This window comes from Carcharhinus amblyrhynchos, chromosome 12, assembly GCF_965287045.1.
Source record: "Carcharhinus amblyrhynchos chromosome 12, sCarAmb.v2.hapA, whole genome shotgun sequence".
Lineage (NCBI taxonomy): Eukaryota > Metazoa > Chordata > Chondrichthyes > Carcharhiniformes > Carcharhinidae > Carcharhinus > Carcharhinus amblyrhynchos.
In genome coordinates this window covers 59371427-59394967 of record NC_137335.1, presented here as the reverse complement: position 1 = coordinate 59394967, position 23541 = coordinate 59371427, and the positions used below count along the sequence as shown (strand labels likewise).

Genomic DNA, 23541 nt, shown 5'->3' with positions numbered 1-23541 from the left:
ATTTACCAATTTTCCAATCAAGTGACCTGAGCTATACTCTCATTCACATGAAGTTGGGCCTTTGATTCTCAGAATGTCTTAATTGCATATATAGCCAAATTTGATAGCATCGCAAATTTATCACCCAAGGGCATCACAATTTCCATTCTCTGCATGTCATCTGGAACAGTTAGCATTGTGAAGTCAAATTGTGCAGTGTCTTGGTTGACCCACTTAGACATGAAGCCCACAGGCTTCAAGTTTATGAGCTCTCCACTGGCTGGAATCATACCAAGCACAAAGGAAGACGTTTGTGGTCGTCAGAGGCCAATCATCAGTGTTTAGTACTGTTCATGATACATCAGAAACTGAACCAATCCACATGACTGTGCATGTCCTCCTGGACAACATTCAGGCTTAGGCTGATAAGTGGCAAGTAACTTGCATGCCACACAAGTACCGGATATCCAACCAAATTTAACTAGAGAAAATATAACCATTTCTCCCTGACGTCAACATTACTGAAGAATGATGGATTAATGGAAATAGTTATGCCAATGAGTGATATCGATGATCAATGTCACTGACATCAGTAGTCATATGCTAGATTCTTGAGAGAAGGTGGGGATGGAAAAACTGTTCAACATACTACACTGCAACCTGTTTATACACAGAGTTAATGAACCAGTTTAAAACAAGTAACAAGGGCAGGATAATTGCTCCTCTACAATATAAGGGAGTGACAGATTGTTGAAACTCTCTGCTCACAGTTAACACACATCCTTAATAAGTGAGATGCTGACATACTTCTAAGAATTCTAGAAAAAAAATAGGTGATAACCTGCATTTGAACAATTCAATGTCTTTCCTGGAACGATTTTTAAAGTTTTGAGTAGAACCTGTGGAATTTCACCCCACAACATTGAGGAGGTTTATTCAATCAGCAGAGTCTTTTTTCATTCTCTGGATGGATATTGAGGTTGGAGAATCTTTCAGTTCTTTCCAAAGCTAGGCCAGAGGTTGCTGATACAGAAAGCACTGCAGCAAACAGTGACCATCCGTATGTTGGACATATACAGGAACCTTGTTTCCTTGTAACTTATTTACAAGAAATGTGTTTTTATATTGCTTAGGGATTCATCCCATTGTAGAAAATGGTGTGGTCTTATCGTCATATTCTTAATAATTTTTCCAACTGCCATTGGTAGAGCAAAATGGCTCTTTCTTGAAGAAAGTAATGAGGACGAGGCTGTTGTAGAACTGAATAGCCTGGATAATGAGATCCCAGAAGTTTTGCCCATCATTTCATTCAAAGTCTCTGTTGGACTTTGAGGAGTCAGCAATGTTTCAATGGCAGAACAGCATTCAGATCCTCGTCTCCCTGAACCTACTAATGCTGACCATGTAGTGTCTTCCTGGGAAAATGTCACGCTCAACCCCAAGTTTGTGTCTATACAGGATCACAGTGCCAAACAGTTGGTAGCGCTTGTTTCTAGCGCTGAAAGTCAATTGATGCAGTTGCCACTGAAAGTGTTCTTCCCACTAGAACTAGCAAACTTGTATACAAGAACCTAGTTTCCAGGTAAGTTATTTATGACAAATTTATTTTTATATTGCCTTAGGAATTCATCCCATTGTCGAAAATGGTGTGTTCTTATCATCATATCCCCAATAATTCTTCCAATTGCCAAGGTGGAGCAGCCTCACAGAGAAAAATGTGGCAATGTTACCACTGCCCACTAAAAGCTGAATTCTATCCAAAATATCATCAGGAACTCATCTCTTCTCCCTTTCCAGCAACGTTTACAGGAACTTTATTTTTTTTTCCTCGTTGTCCAGATTTATTAAAATCTCAGGTCTTCAATCTTTTTTGTCTTTGATGGAGTTGATGATGATTTATCCTCTCAACTCTTTTTCCAGTGTGCTTTGACAGAACAGAAGGCTCCAGGGTCCTAATTCCTTCTCTTCTGGTTAGAGAAAGTCAAAGGCTGATGTCCTCCAGTCTTCTGTCTTGTATAAGTCTCTCGTTGCAATGGTTCCATGGTGCTTATAGTTTTGCAGTCCTGGAGTCTACTCGATGATTATTAGCAACACTGCAAAATTGCTGTCCCATTTTGCCGCTGATGTCCAAGGGAAAGAAGAAAACCCTCACATCTCCAAGACATCTTCCCTAAGGACTGAAAACAATATGGAACTTCAGTCCCTCCTTACAGTGACTTAGGGACATATGCCAGATTCCTGAAAGAAAGCGCAATAAAGAGAGAGAGAAAAAGACAGAAAAAGAAAGAGAAAGAAAAGATGGAACACAGAAGCCTACTCTGTAATATATTGTATATAGTGTTAACAAACCAGTTCAAATCAAGTACAAGAGTGAGACCACAGTCTAGTCATGCATCAGCATCCATAAACTACAGCCTCACCAAGTGTCCACAGTTCACGGTGACAATATAAAGCAATCACCACTGCTAAATTTCCAACCATGGCATCCTACCACTGACCAGAAACTTAACTGGATCAGCTATATAAATATTGTGGCTATAAGAGCAGGTCAAAGGTTTAGATTTCTATAGTAAATCAACTCACTTCCGGACTCCTCAAAGCTGTCCACCATCTATTAGGCACACTTATCTGGATGAGTGTAGCTCCAACAGTAGTCAAAAAGCTCAAATGTCATTCAGGACAAAACAGCCTACTTGACTGACACCCAATGCAACACCATAAATATTCATTCTATCCACCACCAATGCACAGTGATGGTACTGTGCACCATTTACAAAAGACACACCAGCAACTGGCCAAATCTGCTTCAACCCCACCTTCCAAACCTTCAGTCTCTACCACCAAGGAGGACAAGAGCAGCAGACGAATGAGAACACCAACAACAGCAAGTTTTCCTCCAAGGCATCCTGACTGGAAACTATATTGCCTCCCATTTCATGTCTTTGGGTCACAAACCTGAAATTCCCTTTCTAATAGCACTGTGGGTATACTTATGCCAGATGGATTGTAGCAGTTCATGAAAACTTCTCACCTTCTCAAGGACAATTATGGATAATCAAGAAATGCTTGTCTAGCCAGTGACAGTCTCATCTCATGGTAGATTAAATAAAATCAAATTTAACCAATTGAACAACACAATTCTTATTTTGTTGTTTCAAGACTATTCAATTTTTTAAATAATAAATCCTTTACGCAATACTTTATGCCATGACCTACTGGTAGTCTTTCATTTTCAAATGAAATCGGCTAAGGGTTGATAAGTCCACTAGACCTGGTGGGTTACATCCTAGGATATTAAAGGAAGTGGCTACAGAGATAGTGGATGCACTGGTTACAATCTTGCAAGAATCCTTAAGTTCTGGAAAAGTCCCAGAGGATTGGAAAACTGCCTATATAACACCAATACTCAAACAGGGAGACAAAAACAGATAACTATAGGTCAGTTAGCTTAACATTTTTCATTGGAAATGTTAGAGTCCATTACAAAGGATGTAATAGCACAGCATTTAGAAATACATAATATAATCAAGCAGAGCTTGCATGGCTTCATGAAGGGGAAATCAGACCTGACAAATCTTTTGGTTCTTTGAGGTGGTAACAAGCATAGATAAAGGAGAACCATTAGACATAATAAGGTGCTGCACAAAAGGCTACACCATCAGATAAGAGCCTTTGGTGTTGGAAGTAGATATTAACATGGATAGAGGACTGGCTAGCTGACCTTACTGAGACATGTAGGATTCTTAGGGAGCTTAAGAGGGCAGATGCTGAGAGTTTGTATCCCCTTGTGGGAGAGTCTAGGACCAGACCATAATCTCAGAGTAAGGGGTCACCCATTTAAGACAGAGATGAGGAGGAATCTCTTCTCTCAGAAGGTGATGAATCTGTTGCATTCTTTCCCAGAGAAGGCTATAAAGGATGGGTTGTTAAGTATGTTCAGGGCTGAGATAGACAGGTTTTTAATCAGTAAGAGAATCAAGGATTATGGGAATAATGCAAGAAAGTAGAGTTGATATCATATCAGATCAATGATGATCTCATTGAACGGCAGAACAGACTCTATGCGCCAAATAACCTACTTCTGCTCTTACAACTGATGGTCAAATGGAACAATACCCAAAATGGTTTGCCAAATAGTTTGGATCAACCTGTTTAACTTCCTTGGTATCCAAAAAAATGTCGGGGACAATCTTATTGGCTCATGACCTCATGGAGGTCCTCACCAGCGATGGTCACGTATGGTCTCCAGAGATCAGAATACATGTGGCTGACTTCCTGTGTGAATAGACTCCACCCACTCCTCTTTCTGGCCAGAATAATGCTTTGCTTCATTTTCTTTTTCCTAAATGCCATGCTGAGAACCCCCCCAAAAATGAGTGCGATTCTCTCCTGTTCACATGCTCGTTCAGCACTTAGAATTTCTTTGGTAAGGTTTCCCCTGTAATGTCCACACCATCTAACTTTCCTTTCTTCTTATTGCTAGAATGTTCCATAGAATTTTATGTTATTTTCATTACATAATCTTTACATTTAACCTTTTGAGTACAGAGCCACTTTAGCAGTTGTCACAACAATGAAGGTTTTCCACCATAGAGCATCCATAAATACAACATGAGTAAAGGTGATGACAAATCTGTGTCTGCACAAGTGGGAAATGATTATTTTTCTTCATTAGCAGACTTGGAACTAACATTTTGTTTGTGCAGGAGAGGGAATAGGCACAAAGGTGTTGAGATTGAAGCATCAAAATTTCAGATTGGGGTGGAGAACTGAAAACATGCAATTGCAATATGAAAACTTTTTCCCACACTTCTTCCAAATGTAGAATTGCAACTGAAAGGTAGGAATCCTTTCCCATTTTTTCTCCCTGCTGATGTTCACTTTCTGTTTCGTGCCACTAAACTGACCAGCAGGTACAAGGGGAAATTGCAGACACACAGCATACTGCTTTACAATTTCATTAAATTTCTTTTGCGTGACAGTAACAGAACAATTTTAAAAATTTTCTAATTTTCTCAAAAATGAACTTAGTGTTATTTTGTACTATAAAACATCATATTTGAATGTTTTAAAGCACTAAAGTGGTACTGCAATTATTAAAATTAAGCTGGTTATATGATTAAATTAGATTTATGAGCTGTGCAAATACAATGCCATTCTCTCTTCAAGATACTGGCTCATGTGGTGCAACAAAATAACATTCTTACCTTCATTCAGCATGTCTGAAATATCTGCCTGATATCGAGAACCTACTCTTATTTCTCCTTTGTCTGCTAAAAGTGTTTTCTGTGAGGGATCATAGACCAAGGAGTAGAAAAAGCCATCCTACACAATAGAAAAGAAGTATTTGAAAATTACTATATGAAAATTGCCAAACATACAAACAAACATTTTTACAAATCATAAATCACCTCCAAGCGAACATTAAATTTCATTGCCCATAGAATAACAGAGGATGGCAGTCCAAAGATGTGCATCACTGCCCTACGTTTGCATGGTCATTGACAACTATGTACATTGTCACAATAAGCAATGGTCAACTGAAACTGAAGCCAAATTCTAAAGCCACGTTTCATCCTAGAATGCAGAGATTCAAGGATATTACTGAAAAAAGAGACATGTTGTAGTGTTGCACTCGTCAGACCAAATTTTAAACAATCACAATTTATACTATAGAAGAGAGTGCTGACTGATCGATTCTGATTCCCCATTGCCCTGGGGTAAACAATAAGGAACCAAAGACTTGCCAAGCCCTCCCAGGTAATTCAAAAAGGGAGCAAGGTTTAAACATACCCTTTGTTTTCAGAGAACGAGTCAGTACATATAAACGTCCTTTCCAGCAAGAACAGACGAACATATTATATGTTGACTGATTATCTTAAATTGGTTGATAATATAGCACTCAGGATTATTCAGAAGTGCTGCCAAATTGCAGTATGACATCTAACAAAGATAGGGTTTTTTTTATTCTTTCATGAATGTGAGCGTTGCTGACAAGGCCAGTATTTGTTGCCATCCCCAGCTACCGTTGAACTGAGTGGCTTGCTAGATATTTCAGAGGACAATTAAGAGTCAACCACCTTACTGGATCAGGAGCTACATTTGGACAAACCTGGAAACCTTCCAAAAGGGCAGCACAGTGGTTTGCATTGCTGTCTAAATGGTGGGGGGGTGGAATATGGAGTTTGCACACTCTCCCCATGTTTGCATGGGTTTTCTTCACGTTCTCCGATTTCCTCCCAGTCCAAAGATGTGCAGGTTAGGTGGATTGGCCATGGTTAAGGTGTCCTAAGATGTGTAAATTAGACGGATTAGCCATGGCAAATGTGTGGGGTTGCAGGGATGGGGCAGGGGAAAGAGCCTGGGTAAGACACTCTGTCTGAGAGTTGGTGCAGATTCAATGCCCTCCTTCAGCACTGTAAGGATTCTATGGATTCTACGAAGTACATTTAGGCACAGTACTTGGCTTGTGGCATAGAGCACAACAGCAAGCAAGTTGTGTCGAACCTTTATTAAAAACATTAGTTAGGCACCAGCTCGACAGTTCTGGGTACCACACTTTAGATAGGTCTTCCTGAGGCTATAGAAAAGATGTACAAAAATGTTACTGAGGATGAAGAACTTCAGTTAGAAAGGGAGACCAGAGAATCTGGGAATATTTTCCTTAAAGCAAAGGAATGGAGAGATCTTACTGAAGTGTGAGCAGTTTTGATATGGAAATATTTCTTCTTTATTGTACAGCAAATTATGATTTGGAGAATTCTGCCTGAAAGGCTGGTGGGAACAGATGGAGTAGTGACTTTTAAGAGGTATCTACACAAACAGTTTAAGACAATAGAATTACAGGGCAATGAGAAAAAGAACAAGGGAGTGGGTGTAATTGAACTGCTGCATCAAAGAGCTGGCACAGATACAATGAGCTGAATGAGCTCATTCTTCACTGTATCATTCTTGGATTCCAATAAAATTGTTGCTGTAAACTTGATAATCTGGGCTTTAGGGCTTGTTAACACTGCTACCAAGTGGCACTTAGTCACTTGTAACCAGCTCATAAATGTTCAAGTTGGGTTCCACCAGAAACACGCAATCCTTAGAACGCCAACAGCCAAACAAGTTACAGAGATAAGGGACAGTGACTGTCTTTGACGTCAAGGCAGCATTTTACCAAGTAAACCTGAAGTCAATGGGAATTAGGGGAAATTTTTCCATTAGTTAGGAGTCATGTCTAATAAAACAAAAGATGACTGTGGTTGTTGGGAGTCCAATCTTCTCAGCTTCAGGATAGTATTGCAGGAGTTCCTCAGGGTAATGTCTGAGACCAAACCAGCTTCAACTGTTTCAGCTTACGTTGGATGTTCTCCATCCTAAGGTAAGGATGATGGCAATGATTAGTGATATTCGCAACTCCTCAGGTAATGATATAGTCCGTGCCAGTATACTTCAAGACCTGAGCAACTTGCAGGCTTAAACAGATTATTTGTCAAGTAGCCAGATAATGACCATCAACAACAAGGAAGAGTCTAACCACCTCCCCTTGAGATTCAATGACATTATCATCACCCCTCCACTATTATTATGCTGATGGTTACCATTAACCAGACAGGACCAATCACATAAACACTGTAGCTATCAGATCAGATGTGGGTATGCCGGCGTTGGACTGGCGTAAACACAGTACAAAGTCTGACAACACCAGGTTTTAGTCCAACCGATTTATTTGATAATACTTTATTTGATAATACTACCTCGAAAGCTTGTGAGTATTATCAAATAAATCGGTTGGACTAAAACCTGGTGTTGTCAGGCTTTTTACTGCTATCAGATCAGGTCAGAGGTTGAGTACCTTATGGCAACTAACTCATCACCTGACTTCCCAAAGCATTTCCATGAACTACAAAGCACTAGATAGGAGTGCGGTGGAATACTTTCCACTTGCCTGAATGAGTACAACTCAAACAACACTTAAGATGTTCAACATAATTTAGTACAAAGGTGCTGACATGATTGGCAATTGGCACCCTGTCACTTTTATCATTCACTCCCTCCGCTATCAACAGAACTTGGTTGTATTGTGTACCATCTATAAAATGCAAGACAGTAACTTGCCAGGTCCCCTCCAACAGCACTTTTCAAATCTGTGGCCACTACCACCAGCAGGCACATGGGAATAATACCACTTTCAAGTTATAAACCAATAGGAATTGGAAATATATTGTCAGTCCCTCATGGTCACTGGGTCAAAACCTGGAACTCCCTAACTTGACAGCACTTTTGGGGTAACTGTGCCAGATGGACTGCAGTGACACAAGGCAGCTGCTTACAATCACCTTCTCAGGATATTTATCAATAAATGCTGGCCTTGCCTACGCAATGGACAGAATTTTATGGGTTTCTTTCAGTCCATGATCAATATATTTTTCTGTGAAATGTGTAGATTTTATCTTCAAATGATCTTTCCAATTTAAATCATTCTAGCAGCAATTCTTTTGTGAATTTTTGCCATTTTTTTTTTAAAATCACTTGATTCACTTACACTGTAACATACACCAAGATTAAGCACAGATGAAGGAAAAACTACAACTTGGGATTTTTACAGTTGCCTTCATAACAGGCCTGTAGTTTCTTTGATGAGTTGATGCTTTGGTTGGAGTGAGGGTCTACGTAGGCAGAGGTTTCTCAGTGAGCTGAGGTCCTTCTTGTCGTTGAATTTCTAGCAGGTTGGTTCTCAGGTGAACTTGAAGTTGGGATGGTTGGGAAGAGTCTTTCTCCTACTTCCACATTTTTTATTTATTATCTTGGCTGCTTAGGTGACTGCAGCTGGTCAATGGCTTCCTAATGCCTTCTCAAGAGCAGGCAACAGACATGCCTCTCTCATCTATATGACCTGTTATGTCCAAAGATATTTTCCAAATAAGATAGGTGATCAGGTCAACTTACATCCCATCCTGTGTTGTCAGTTAACAATTTGAAATTTATCCAGTTTAGGCTTAAATGAGGGAGCATTGTAATACAATGGAAAGTCGATGGGGATTCATTCATATTTGTCTATCGTAAACTGAAACTTAATGTGTCTTTTGTCTGTGATGAAGCAGAAAGACAAGACAATTGGAATACTGTGGCCCTTTTGTTGACGTTCCATCCTTAAACAAAGGGATGTATGAATTTCTTGGATGGCTGTGAATATCCTTACTTAATTAGGTATTTACTGGAGCCACAGGTCTGTATGGAACTGTTACAACAAATATCACATGAGCTGCAGTGGCCATTTTTAACAGCGAAGTTTTTATTCAAAATTTTAAAATATGGTCTCAAAGTTCATAACATACTGGAGCATGACACCCACTTCCCAAGAATGAATTTTAAAGAAAAATCTTTGAACACACTCGAGCTTGGCAAATTTTGGTAATTATCTATAGAGATGTATTTTCTGGATTAAGTATACAAACAGAGGTGCATGTTCTTCCTGAGTCTGCGTGGGTTTCCTACCACAGTCCAAAGATCTGCGTGTTAGGTTGATTGGCCATGCTAAATTGACCTTAGTTTCGGGGGGAATTAGCAGGGTAAATATATGGGGTTATGGGGATAGGGTGGAATTGTTGTCAGCATAGGCTCCATGGGCTAAATGGTCTCCTTCTGCACTGTAGGGTTTCTAGCATTCTATGATTAAGCCAAAACTTTCTTCAATTCTAAAACAGGACAAATTCTAGGAGCACACTTGTACGTGGACAACTCATTACAATCCATCATGAAATTAAATAATTGAAGCGAGGTGAATTGTTATTTTCATTGTTAAAAAATCCAATTAAACAAAAGCAATCAAGTCACCTGTAGTTATTATCATCAGTCCAATAACTTACCTCTAACTCCTGCAGCTTGATTAGTTCTGCCGTTATGAGAAAGATAAGCAATGCTATCCACTTCCCACAACACTACTCCCATTTTATCGTGGGTCAAGCAAGTTTCAAAACATTGCATAATTAAACTGTCATCTTTAAAAATGTAGTATTTTAAATATCAATAAAGTAGAATTATTACAAGAAAAACAAGTTAATGGTCTGGGAGAAATCACAGAAAACAAAAAGAGATTGGACAGAGCAAGAGAGAATTTTACAAAGAAAGCAAGCAACAAAAGCAAAGTAACATCCAACATTGACATAACACCTTGCATAACCTTAGGGCATGAGGGAAGGGGGTCATCAGCCACCTCTTCAAGGGATAGCTCTTGGCACACAGAAAGCCAACCGTCCAATCTTGCAGAAGCTACAAATAGCCTTGATACCTGGGAGCACTGCAAAATACACCTGATCTCCCTAGATAAGGGGCACATACTTGAAGAATCTGTGTCCCACGATCACAGACAATTTGTACATTCATTGAGTGCCCCTTCCTGCTGATGAAAGCCTCTGGCTCTCCTGCTGATGCCCTGATGACTACATGCATGCAGTCTATAGAAACCTGGCTGTGGGGAAATCCAGCTATAACCCTGAATCCTTGTGCTCTGTCCGCCTGGTGTCCACTTCTGTCCAGCAGTAAGTGAACATACAGACATGTCTAAAGATAGCACCACTCACTAGTTAGACATAACTATGTGTGGCTGATTGAGAGATAACGTACAGATTCCCCACTGGCCCCCTGTAATGTTCTAGGAAATTTAGGCTAAACTCTATACTCATACAGCTACAACTCTATCACAGAGACACTGCTACTGCTGAGGTGGCATTTTATCCTGCCCCTAGATGAGGAAAGGCAAAACCATAATGGGCACCCTTATATTTTCCCTGTGCAACAAGCTAAGAATCAGACAGGCAAAATCACTGTCAATTGGATCTTTAGTGGCTTACACCATTCAGTTGTCAGCAGACGCGCATCCAATTCACATACATGCCCATCAACGTCAAAATTGTGCACATGCCCCAGCCATGTAAAATTCTGGCCATGGAGACTTTCCATTTGACCACTCAAACCAGAATAACACTCTTCCAGCCATTCAACATCAGCCCAATTTTTTGAGACTTAAAATTTATTTCATTTAATCTCTAGTATTTGTTCTTCACTTTCATCCTTATGGCTGGTAACAAGAGCAACAGAGGCTGAAAAGAAAAGATTCCTTGTCAGGTATTGTTACAGACAGGGGTGGGGGTTAGATTAAATAGCGCTGATTTCTCCTCATGCCAACTAACCATAAAAAGTGATTTGCTTCTCCCTTTACAAGCAGTTGTGTATTTCCCAAACTCTCAGCTTTGGTGAAATTAAATTTTCTATTAACATCTACACAAATAGGGAGTGCACACACTCAAAGGCAGGACAACGGGGCTTCCTTTCACTCACCGAATTAAAAACAGAGGAGGATAGTGAAAGGTTGGGTGAAGACCACAGAGAAAATAATTATTGTTTCACCCATCCAGAATGCAGAATTAGAATTCAATGATGCAGTCCTTCAGAGGGCGGGAGGCTGAATGATGCTGAATAATTCACTTTTCCAGTAGAATCGACCTCCACAAGGAGTGAGGCATGCAGAAATGAATTAGTCTTGTACACTATGGTACCAAAAGTTTGGTAGAAACAGTGTAGATGGGGGTCAGGCATTCAAATCTGAACTAAGCCCCTTTTCTCCACTGCCACTTGGTAGATGGCAGATTGAGCTTTGTAGCTCCACAAGGAAATATTACAGGTTCCACCAGCTAGGAGTTAATGTCATATGATTCCCACCTCTCCACTTTGGTTTGGATAAAGCGTGCATATTCCCTTGTCTGGGTTCATGAGGTTGTTAATGTTCCAAACATTAAGAATGTGAAAAGAAAGTTGTAGGGCTCTTTGTCCTAGCAGACCAGGTGTCACCAGTTGGCCAGGTTGAGTTCAAAATGCAGATGGCCTTGGTAATTTCCCTTTGCATTTGGTCTCTAGTACACAGAGGTTGTTAGCATCTCTTCTGAGATAATGAGGCACAAGTTTCTGTGATACTGCCAAATAGTTGTTATTGTTTTGAGGGTCACAGCAAGATATCATTTCCGGCATTTTAATAGGTCACTGTCCAGTTTTAACATTTAAAAAATTAGTCATAATATATAAAGGTAAATGTTCCAGTCCTGCCTACAACAAGAATCATCACAGGTGGGGGACAGAAAATATGACAAACCACTTAAAGGTCTATTGACCTTGGACAAGAATTTCCGGTCTTGGGGCAAACACGACTGGAAAATCCCACCTATAGTGTGAGGTAAACTGAAATAGTTTTGTTTGTTTTTAAATTGAAAACACAATAAGGAAGTTAGCATCAAACCTCTTTTTTTTGAAACTGGTAATATCTGCTTAATTTCTACAATTAATTCCTTAAAACATTAATCACCAAAAATATGAATGCATGAACCAGGGGTTAATTGTAACTAACTGACAGCCCTAAAATGCACATAAATTGCGAAGTAAAAGCTACACGGAGTGGCTACTGTGTAAAAATTAAGGTTCCCTATTGTCTGCTAGTAAGTGTCGTTAAAATCAAGTAAATAATTTATATTTTATTTTAATAAATTATTATTCAAATGTAATAAGGTACATCAACATAAATCTCCCCTATTTCTTACGAAGATAAACATTGGAAGTAAACCGCTACAGCTTTTTGAGAATTATCAGAAGCATCTCTCTCAAAGCACCATTTTAAATTTTAAATCAGGTAATTAAAAACATTAAAATGTCAAACTTGGCTGTTTTTAATCACAGCCAGAGATTAATTTTCTATTCTTCAACCCAGATTTTTAAAAATATACGAACTGCTGTAATTTAAAATATAAGTTGCCATTACTGTTAAATAGGCATGGTTAAGAAATTGATTAATTTACATTTTTTAAATTAATGAAGGTTTTTATTGGCTGAATAGGGGAAGATTATTTCCACTATGTATGGAGTCTGTAATAAATGGCCGTCAATTTAAAACTGTCACTAAAACAAGGTGATCAAGAGAAATTTCTGTACATAGGACATTGAAGCACAGAATAGCATCACGAAACACGACAGCATCAAGGAAAAACTGGTCAAGTGTTTGAAACAGAAAAATGTGGACTATGGAAAGGGCACAATGTAGTGGGATTAGAATTGGATTGCTCTAGCAAAGAACTGGCATGAACACGATTGGCAGGATGACTTCCCTCTGTGCCGCAAGTGTCTCTATTCTAAAGAAATACTCGAGGGATCTGCTGTGGGTTTTGAAATTCACACATCAGTTATATATTATGTAAAATCAGCAACCCTTCTTCTCGCTCATTATGGATAAGTGCCAACACTCCATGAACCATGTTATTCTGTAAATGTTGGAGAATTCCAATCATTGTATTACTAATTATAACATGGCATACAGTGACATAAATATATCAGTGCCATTTAAATCACAAACATACCAACATTTATATTTTTTCAAATGCAGCGATATTACTTTCCACATAGAAAAGACACCGAAGATAGTTGGTCAAAATTTCAGCATCCACAAAAAGTTACTGGGAGATATTTTTGAGCAAATGTCTGTCATAACAATATCAAAAACACTGGTCAATACTTTACCTCTTTTTCCAAATAGCAGGCCACTGACTCGGTTTCGTTCAAAAGTGAAACACCACATTTGCCCCTAAGGGGAAAAATACATTTAGTTCAGCAAAATTCCAAATAAAGCCACGAGTTGTTTTCAGTAAAAAAAAGAATTTAAAGCAAAGCCCATGCACTGGAGTCGCTATGATCTGGCTACCAATCTTGTTACTGAGTTACCTGCTTTCTCCCTTGCCTTCTAAAGCAGCAGCTTTTTATAATACCTGTTTCTGCACCAGGTCTTGGAGTGCCTCTCCCCGGGACAGCGTGTATACCTCTGCTTATTTAAATTAGTTAACCATACAATTTACGCTGCTGCCTGAAAGGTGAAAGAAGGTAAGGGAATACCTTCCCCTTCCCACAATTAGCAAGAAACACATTAATTATTCTTGCAGTGTGAAATGATAAGCTTTGAATTCAGGAAAATAATAGAGGTTTTTGACCCCTTGTGAACTGCTGCGACATTATTTGTAGCCTACCAACTCCAACAGTCATAGAGTTTACAGCATGGAAACAGGCCCTTTGGCCCAACTTGTCCATGCTGCCCTTTTTTTTTTAAAACAAATAAGCTAGTCCCAATTGCCCATTTCTATTTGCCTGGTTTTATTTAAGCTTTTGATAGTTTCAAAGTGTCAACAGTTTTTGGTTCGTCTTTCTCCTTTTGGCTTACTCTCTTTGCTTATCCATCACTGTTATCATTAGGGCTTCTGCTTTTCTAATGAAAGGTCATCAACCTGAAATGTTAACTGTTTAATTCCCACAGATGCTAAATGGCATTTCCAGTATTTTCTGTTTTAATTTCAGCTTTCCAGCTTCCACAGAATTATGTTGAATTAACTGTTACTATTCTTCCTCTAGCTCCTAAGTAGCTTCCTAAATTCTCCTTTTCTGTTTTGTTTTGGCCGGCAAGGAACAGAACATACTTTTATAGATTCCAGTAGCCCCCTGGTACATCAATCAAATGACCACCCTTCAAAAAGTGAATTTTGACATGCCATTCAACTATAAAGTCATCACAATTGAGCCTTATTTCTCTTTGGTCATGTAAGTACACTTCCCAGGAATAATTGCTGGAAAAAGAGCAGGAATTTTTGCCAATGGTTTCCTTTTCTCCAGAAATGCTAAATTGAACTGTGGTGTTCTGATCATGACCTGACTGGAATCAACAATCTCAACCTGCAATTTAAACTAAGTTTTGCTTATCCGTGACCCTTGGCTTAGCATTTTCTCCTCTTAACCAGAAAGTTCTAGGTTCATTTCCACTCCACAATTTAGGCACATAATCTATGCTGACATGTCAGTGAAGTACAGACAGAATGCTGCATATGTGCTAAGTGAAATCTTTCAGGCAAGACATTAACCCAAAAGTAAATGATCACAATACTGTACAAAGTGAGGAGACCTCACAGCATCCTGATCAATACTTATGTCTCAAGCAAAATACTGAAACAGATTATCTAGTCACCTGAACACACATAACTCCACAAACGGTATGTCAGAGATCAGTCAGTCAACTGTTATTGAATATTTCCTCTTCTGTAGATTGGAAACACTAATGCTAATTGTATAACCCTCACTCTTACATCAGGTTTGATTGGCTAATTTGGATAAGGCATAAACTCAGGACCTTGCCTGAGTCACATATCCTACAGGGTTCATATCCCATGACAACTTGAACACCCAATACGATGACAGTTAAGGGCAGTAAAAGAGGAAGTTCCTTCTTTCAAATGAGTCTTCGCCATATGTGAAATTGCTTATCTGCGCAAAACATTATGTGCACCATTTCACCAGCTGCAGTCGAATGTTCACTATACTTGGTTTTCAGAGAAAAAATACACATGAAAAGTTGGAGGAAATGTCATAAAATAGAAAAGGCTCTAAATTAGTATCTTAAACATATGATATAGAAGGTGTCCAAAACATGTTTTTTGGATTAGAAGGTCGTCTATCACCTTGCTGATTGGAGTGTGTGTACACGGTGTTCATTGCTGTTATGATTTCAGCACAGCATAGTGTAATCTAGTATCTGGGAAATCTTGAGTCAAGTTATCATTGTTCCAAAGTGAATGAATCTGATCCAAGCAATAAACATGCTAGAAAACTAATATTTGCTGAAAATGTGGCAATGTTAGATAGGCTGAAAAACGTAACGAGCTACCATGTTGGCCAGGGAATACAGTGTTATTGAATCTACAAAGTATATTAGGCAGTCCGAAGATAAAATAAAGGTCAGCATTAGTATTTCTGGTAGTCATATTGCCAGGTTAACTTTTACAGGTAGAAAAAAAAAAATCACACTTGGAGGAAACTTTGAGAAGTTGCTTAATGTGTGGGTATAGCATTATCAAAAACGATCCCAATTAATGGCCCAGCTGTTCAAAATAAGGCACTTGCATTGTATCAGCATATGAAAAGTAATAAAAAGGGTAGTGACGATGAAGAAGGGCCCCTCCTTCATCTTCCAGAGGATTCTCTGCCAGCAGAGGGTGGTTTGATCACTTTAAAAAGCATTTTGGTCTGCATAGCATGAGGTTGATTGGGGAGTCTGCAGTAGTTGGTCATGCAGCTGAAGAAGAGTTTCCCATGGAGCTGCAGAAATAAATTGAGGAGACACAGTACCAGTCAGGGCAGATCTTCAACACGGGTGAAACTCGTCCGTTGGGGAAGAAAATGTCAAATAGGACTCAGTATCCAAAGAAGAAATGACAGCATCTGGGTTTAGAGACACAAAGGACAGGCTAACATTCTTGTTATGTGCCAACATGACTGGTTTTCATTGTAACCCAATGTTATTTATAGATCAGAAAACCCTCAAGCTCTTAGATCCCACTCATCAGTATCTTACTCGTCTTTTTTCACAGTAACTTCTTTGCAGTGTTGCTGTAAGTCTACTTGTGACACTAATAAATACACTTAAACTTAGAAAGCTAACAGCAACACCTGTGTTCCAGCAGTGTTTGAAGATTGATACAAAGTTGGGTGGAAGGGTGAGCTGTAAGGAGGATGCAGAGATGCTTCAATGTGATTTGAACAGGCTGTGTGTGTGGGCAGGTGCATGATAGATGCAGTATAATGTGGATAAATGTGAGATTATCCACTTCGGTAGCAATAGTAGAAAAACATTATTATTTGAATGGGTGTAAATTGAGAGAAGTGGATATTCAGTGAGACGTGTCCGCGTGCATCAGTCGCTGAAAGTAAGCATGCAAATACAGCAGGTAGTAAAGAAGGCAAATGGTATGTTGATTTGAATATATGCTTAGGGATGTTTTGCTGCAATTGAATAGGGTGTTGGTGAGGCCGCACCTGGAGTATTGTGTGCAGTTTTGGTGTCCTTATCTGAAGAAGGGTGTTCTTGCTATAGAGGGAGTACAGCAAAGGTTTATCAGGCTGATTCCTGGGATGGCAGATCTGTCATATGAGGAGAGACTAAGTCGGTTAAGATTAGATTCACTGGAGCTTAGAAGAGAGGAGATCTCACAGAAACTTATAAAATTCCAACAGGGTTAGACAGGGTAGATTCAGAAAGAATGTTTCCAATAGTGGGGGAAGTTCAGAACTACGGGTCAGAGTTCATGGTACAACTGGTTAAATTGAGTGAATGCAAAGAGGAGGAGGAACTAAATTTATACCCAAGATGATGACAAACCTCATAAGATCAGCTGAAGGTTTGAAAAAAAAACAGGTGAAACGTTATGATTCAACTTGGAAAGAAGCATTCTGTAATCCTCCTGGTCTTAATACAGTTTTGACCCATTTCTTGCAACTGCCATCATCCATCCAACCTCCCTCGTGAACATAGAAACAGCGCTATTCTGAAATGTATCTTAGGAAAGCTTTGTGCTGGAATATTACATGAGCTTAATTTCGTGCCATCTGTCAAGATATAGAGCCACTCTGAACCACATCTTTACATGGCTAGCCATCTTTACTAGGGTAGTTTTTTCACTATTCTTGAAATCATTTTGTTACTGGCATGTAGATGCTCATTGATGTTTCAGCCATTTGTTCAACGCAAGCCAATCAATACACATTCCTCTCTCTATGTCAAATAACAAAATGGTGGAAGTTTATGATCTATCATGAGCACAGGTGGCAGATTTTTAACCGTGTCTTTTCATGAATCTTGTGCACCACTTAACTATACCCTTGAATTCGAAAATACCATAATTCTTCACTTCCCTGACAGCATAATGCGGACGGCTCCGTTGGCAGTATGCTCTTTCTGCTGATGCTTGTTAATCATTTCTTCCAAATTTTTCTCCATAAGACCATAACACATTGGAGCAGAATTAGGCCATTCGGCCCATCAGGTCTGCTCCACCATTCAATCATGGCTGATGATTTTCTCATCCCCATTCTCCTGCCTTTTCCCCATAACCCCTGATCCCCTTATTAATCAAGGATCTATCTATCTCTGTCTTAAAGACACTCAATGACCTGGCCTCCACAGCTTTCTGCGGTAAAGAGTTCCACAGTTTCACCACTCACTGGCTGAAGATATTCCTCCTCATCTCTGTTTTAAAGGATTGTCCCTTTAGCCTGAGGTTGTGCCCTCTGATTCTAGTTTTCCTACTAGTGGGAACATCCTCTCCACATCCACTCTATGCAAGCCTCACAGTTTCCTGTAACTTTCAATAAGATGCCCCCCCCCCACCCCCCGCCCCCATTCTTCTAAACTCCAACGGGTACAGCCCCAGAGTCCTCAGCCGTTCCTCATATGACAAGCTCTTCATTCTAGGGATCATTCTTGTGAACCTCCTCTGGACTCTTTCCAAGGCCAGCATATTCTTCCTTAGATATGGGGCCCAAAACTGTTCACAATACTCCAAATGGGGTCTGACCAGAGCCTTATACAGCCTCAGAAGTACATTCCTGCTCTTGTATTCTAACTCTCTTGACATGACCAGCTTAAATTGAGCCACAGATTTGTTATTCTTACACAAAGGCCTCATGATAGATTTTGTGGTACACATTAGTCTTGTTGATCCACTGGGAGATTGCTGTTAGAATATAAAAGTTCCTGCTCATAATTTTAAATTAATGATCCGCAGTAATTACCAGTAAGCAATTAACAGTTACAATGCTGTTTGATCCCTGAAAAACTAGGTCCGATTTTTACACAAGATCTTTGCAATATTATGTTTTTTAAGGCCCCTTTACCTGCTGACCATTCCTGCTCACCATCCAAGGGCCGAAACTCTCTTTTCAGGTGAAGCAGTACTCTTGTGCATCTCCTTTAATCTGGTCTATTACAGTCACTGCTCCCAATGTGGTCTAGTCTACATCGGAGAGACCAATCACAGACTTGATGACCACTTGACAGAACATCTTTAGTCCATCAACAAGCAGGACCCAGACCTTCCTGTTGCTTGCCATTTTAACACACCATCCTGCTCTCATGTTCACACTGCCACCTTTGGTCTGTTGTAACAGATAAGGTTTGATAAGATCCCCAAGCAAGACTTCTTGAGAAGGTGAGAGGGCATGGTATCCAAAGGGCTTTGGCCTTGTGGATCCAGAACTGGCTTGCCTGCAGAAGGCAGAGAGTGGTTGTGGATGGGTCTTTTTCTGCATGGAGGTCGGTCACCAGTGGAGTGCCCCAGGGATCTGTTCTAGGACCCTTGCTGTTTGTCATTTTCATAAATGACCTGGATGAGGAAGTGGAGGGATGGGTTAGTAAGTTCGCCAACGATACGAAGGTTGGTGGTGTTGTGGATAGTCTGGAGGGATGTCAGAAGTTGCAGCGTGACATAGATAGGATGCAAGACTGGCCGGAGAAGTGGCAGATGGACTTCAACGCGGATAAATGTGTAGTGGTCCATTTTGGCAGGACCAATGGAATGCAGGAGTACAACATCAAGGATAGGAGTCTTAGCTGTGTTGAAGAGCAGAAGGATCTTGGGGATCTGAGTCCACAGGACTCTTAAATCGGCCTCGCAGGTGGAGGATGTGATCAAGAAGGCGTATGGTGTACTGGCCTTCATTAATCGACGGATTGAGTTTAGGAGTTGGGAGGTAATGCTGCAACTTTATAAGACCCTTGTCAGACCCCACTTGGAGTACTGTGCGCAGTTCTGGTCGCCTCACTACAGGAAGGATGTGGAAGTTATTGAGAAGGTGCAGAGGAGATTTACAAGGATGTTGCCTGGATTGGGAGGCATGCCTTATGAAGATAGGTTGAGGGAGCTAGGTCTCTTCTCCCTGGAGAGACGAAGGTTGAGAGGTGACCTGATAGATGTTTATAAAATGTTGAGAGAAATAGACAGGGTGGATTCTCAGAGGCTATTTCCAAGGGCTCAAATGGTCGCTATGAGAGGACACAGGGTTAAGGTGCTGGGAAGCAAGTACAGAGGAGATGTTAGGGGAAAGTTTTTCACTCAGAGGGTGGTGAGTGAGTGGAATCGGCTGCCGTCAGTGGTGGTAGAGGCGAACTCGCTGGGGTCTTTTAAAAGACTTCTGGATGAGTATATGGGATCTAATGGGATTGGGAGTTACAGATAGTTCTATGACTTGGTAGGTATAGATGTGATTGGCACAACTTGTGGGCCGAAGGGCCTGTTTGTGCTGTAGTGTTCTATGTAACGCTATAGTGAAGCCCAACACACACTCTTCTCTTCCTTATCTTCCAATTAAGCATTTTATGCTTTCTACTTAACATTGAGTTCAACAATTTCAGACCATGAACAGTCTCCTCCACCTTCAGCCTACTGCCATCAATTTATTTATTTTCATTTCTTCCATTATTTCATTTTTCAATTTTAAAAAAAAATCTCTTTCCATTTTTCTTAAACTCTAGCAAGTACAAGCCTAGTTTATTCAGCCTCTCCTCATAGCTCAACCCCCTCAACTCCGGTATCAGCCTAGTAAACCTCCTCTGCACTCCCTCCAGGGCCAAAATATCCTTGCACAGGTGCGGCGCCCAAAACTGCACACAGTATTCCAGCTGCGGCCTCACCAATGCCCTATACAGCTGCAGCAAGACCTCCCTACTTTTATATTCAATCCCCCTCGCTATGAAGGCCAGCATCCCATTCGCCTTCCTGACCACCTGCTGCACCTGCAAGCTGGGTTTTTGCGACTCATGCACAAGGACCCCGAGGTCCCTCTGCACCGTCGCCTGCTGCAGTTTTTCGCCACGTAAGTAATAGTCCTTCCTACCATTCTTCCTACCAAAGTGGACCACCTCACACTTGCCAACATTAAATTCCATTTGCCATTTCCTGGCCCATTCGCCCAGCCTATCTAGATCCTTCTGCAGACTCTCCACACCCTCCGCACAATTTGCCTTTCCCCCAATCTTGGTGTCATCAGCAAATTTCGACACCCTGCACTCGGTTCCCTCCTCCAGATCATCTATATAAATGGTAAATAGCTGAGGCCCCAGCACCGACCCCTGGGGCACCCCACTAGTCACCAACCGCCAATCCGAATAGCACCCATTGACCCCCACTCTCTGCCTCCTATTTGACAACCAATCCTCTATCCACGCTAACACCCTAACCCCAACTCCCTGTCCCCTGACCTTCTGCAATAACCTCTTGTGAGGTACCTTGTCAAACGCCTTCTGAAAATCCAGAAAGACCACATCCACCGGCTCTCCTCTATCCACTGCCCTAGACACATCCTCATAGAACTCCAGTAAATTTGTCAGACACGACTTCCCTTTAATGAAACCGTGTTGCGTCCGCCCTATCAAGCAATTCCCTTCAAGATGCCTCGCAATTTCCTGCTTAATGACGGATTCTAACATTTTACCTACCACAGACGTTAAACTAACCGGCCTATAATTCCCCGCCTTTTGCCTGGCACCCTTCTTAAACAACGGCGTAACATTTAGAAGAATGAGGGGAGATCTCATTGAGACGTATAAGATGATGAATGGGATGGATAGGATAGAGGTGGAGAGACTCTTCCCGCTCAAAAAAGACAGTAGGACTAGGGGGCACAGCCTCAAGATAAAGGGGAGGCGGTTTAGAACGGAGTTGAGGAGGAACTTCTTCACTCAAAGGGTGGTGAATCTCTGGAATTCTCTGCCCGTTGAAGTGGTGGAGGCTGCCTCGCTAAATATTTTTAAGAAGCAGGTTGATGGGTTTTTGATAAGAGAGGGGATTGAGGGTTATGGGGAGAGGGCGGGAAAGTGGAACTGAGCCACAACAGATCAGCCATGATCTTATTGAATGGCGGGGCAGGCTCGAAGGGCTAGATGGCCTACTCCTGCTCCTATTTCTTATGTTCTTATGTTCTTATGTTCTTCCATTACCACTGTCGCCCCTCTCCCCACTAGGACCATCTGTTACTTGTTTCAGGTTGTCCTTTGACACACTGCTTACACTTGTTTTGCCAATTACACATTCTAATCTCTTACTGGGCTGCTATCAGCACCCTTCTTAGCCATGATCACTACCATTTGCATTCCCTTTGTCTTTTATCTATGACATCTTTGTCAACCTCTCCTGTCTCTGCATCCAGCTCTTACAGCTCCCCGTTCCTTTCCTCATCATAAAGCATCTTATTCTCTATCGTCTTCAGCTCTAACAAAGGGTAATTCAGACTTGAAACATTAGCTTTATTCTCTTTCCACAGATGCTGTCAGACATGCTGAAACTTTCCAGCATTTTTTATTTTTGCTCCTTTAAACTTAGCTCATTCAACAAGCCTCTATTAATTGGCCGTAATATTACCTTATATGACTTGCTTTATTACTGTGAAGCACCTAGGGACATCCGTCTACATTAAAGGAACTATATAAATACAAGTCATTTTGTTGTTGCACAAGAAGCGCTTGTTTTTATTTAGTACCTTTAGCACAGAAAGTAATCCCCACGTGCCCAGGAAAATAAAATGGATCACACATCATGTTATCACAAGAATGAGGATATGAAACCAAAAGCATGGTTAAAAAAAAAGCTTTGAGAAAGATTACAAGGTAGCGTAGAGGCTTGAACATAATTCTAGAAGAGCCAATATAATAGAATATAAATCCACGGTAATCAATGCTACATCGGACTTTTCAAAGCACACTTAGTTTACAGCTTTGTTTCAGTTACTGTGCCACACACAAATAGATCTATATTTACTTCAGAGGAAAGCTCAGTTGTAAAGAGGATAATCTATGAGTAATGACTAGGGAAGCTTAAGCTTTACAGGCCAGAAAGAAATTAATTTGTAAATGGGGGCTGGGCAACTATATATAGATGAGGTAAACCCAGATTACTACTTTAAAAGGATAAGAAACTCAAATCAGAGGACATAAATGAACATTGCAAAAATTTAGAATAAAAGAAAAACTTTTGTACTTAATATCATTCGTAAGGGGAAAGGCACTCAGACCCTCAAAGTCTATCACTCTAGCACACAAATTCTCCTCGTGGTTATTTCAGAGCTTTGGATTTCTTAAAATTCAATTTGATGTTAGAAAGGAATATTTTATGTATTGCAAAAGATGCTTTGGATGGAATAAATACATTTTCTAATCCCAGACTTATAAGGTTTTATGTCTTACTAGCTGATCTTCCATACATCTGCTCAGGCAAATCAAAGTGTACATGTATTACATGTTTTCAAATAAGCTTTTGCAAATTCCTTGCTCCAATTCTTTGCTTTTTCTCTGTCCGTTTACTCTCACATCTTTTCCCCCTTGCCCCATATTTTGCCTACTGTACATTTCTCACTCTTTCCATGTTTTTACCTTTCTTTGATTATTTCATTCTTTCCTTTCTCCGCTTATTTTCAACACAAATTGTGTACTAGACATAGTGCTCCATTCTATGACACAGCAGGAAGGAACCTCAGAGAAGAAGAGAAATTTGTCCTCTACATGATTTGTGCACAGAATTTCCTCTATGGAAAGTTATAATTGCTTAGTGAATTTAACAGAGGTTTATAGATTGAGATTGAGGGAACTGGGCCTGCATTCTCCACAGTTTTGGGGAACAAAGGCTAATATCAATAAAATTACAAAATTCTTACAGGACATTATAGGGTCCC

The 23541-nt window shown here is 40.3% G+C and overlaps 1 protein-coding gene across 5 annotated transcripts in view; it reads right to left on the bottom strand.

The window, feature by feature from the left end:
- Positions 1-23541, bottom strand: part of LOC145351017 (metastasis-associated protein MTA3-like) — a 175490-nt gene that overhangs the window by 86566 nt on the left and 65383 nt on the right. For all 5 annotated transcript variants that reach the window (XM_080200607.1, XM_080200608.1, XM_080200610.1 and 2 more), the window contains 2 exons: positions 13528-13591; positions 5187-5304 (listed from right to left, as the gene is read on the bottom strand). In XM_080200607.1, coding sequence (XP_080056733.1) covers positions 5187-5304; positions 13528-13591 — 182 coding nt within the window. The remainder of the gene's footprint in view (positions 1-5186; positions 5305-13527; positions 13592-23541) is intronic.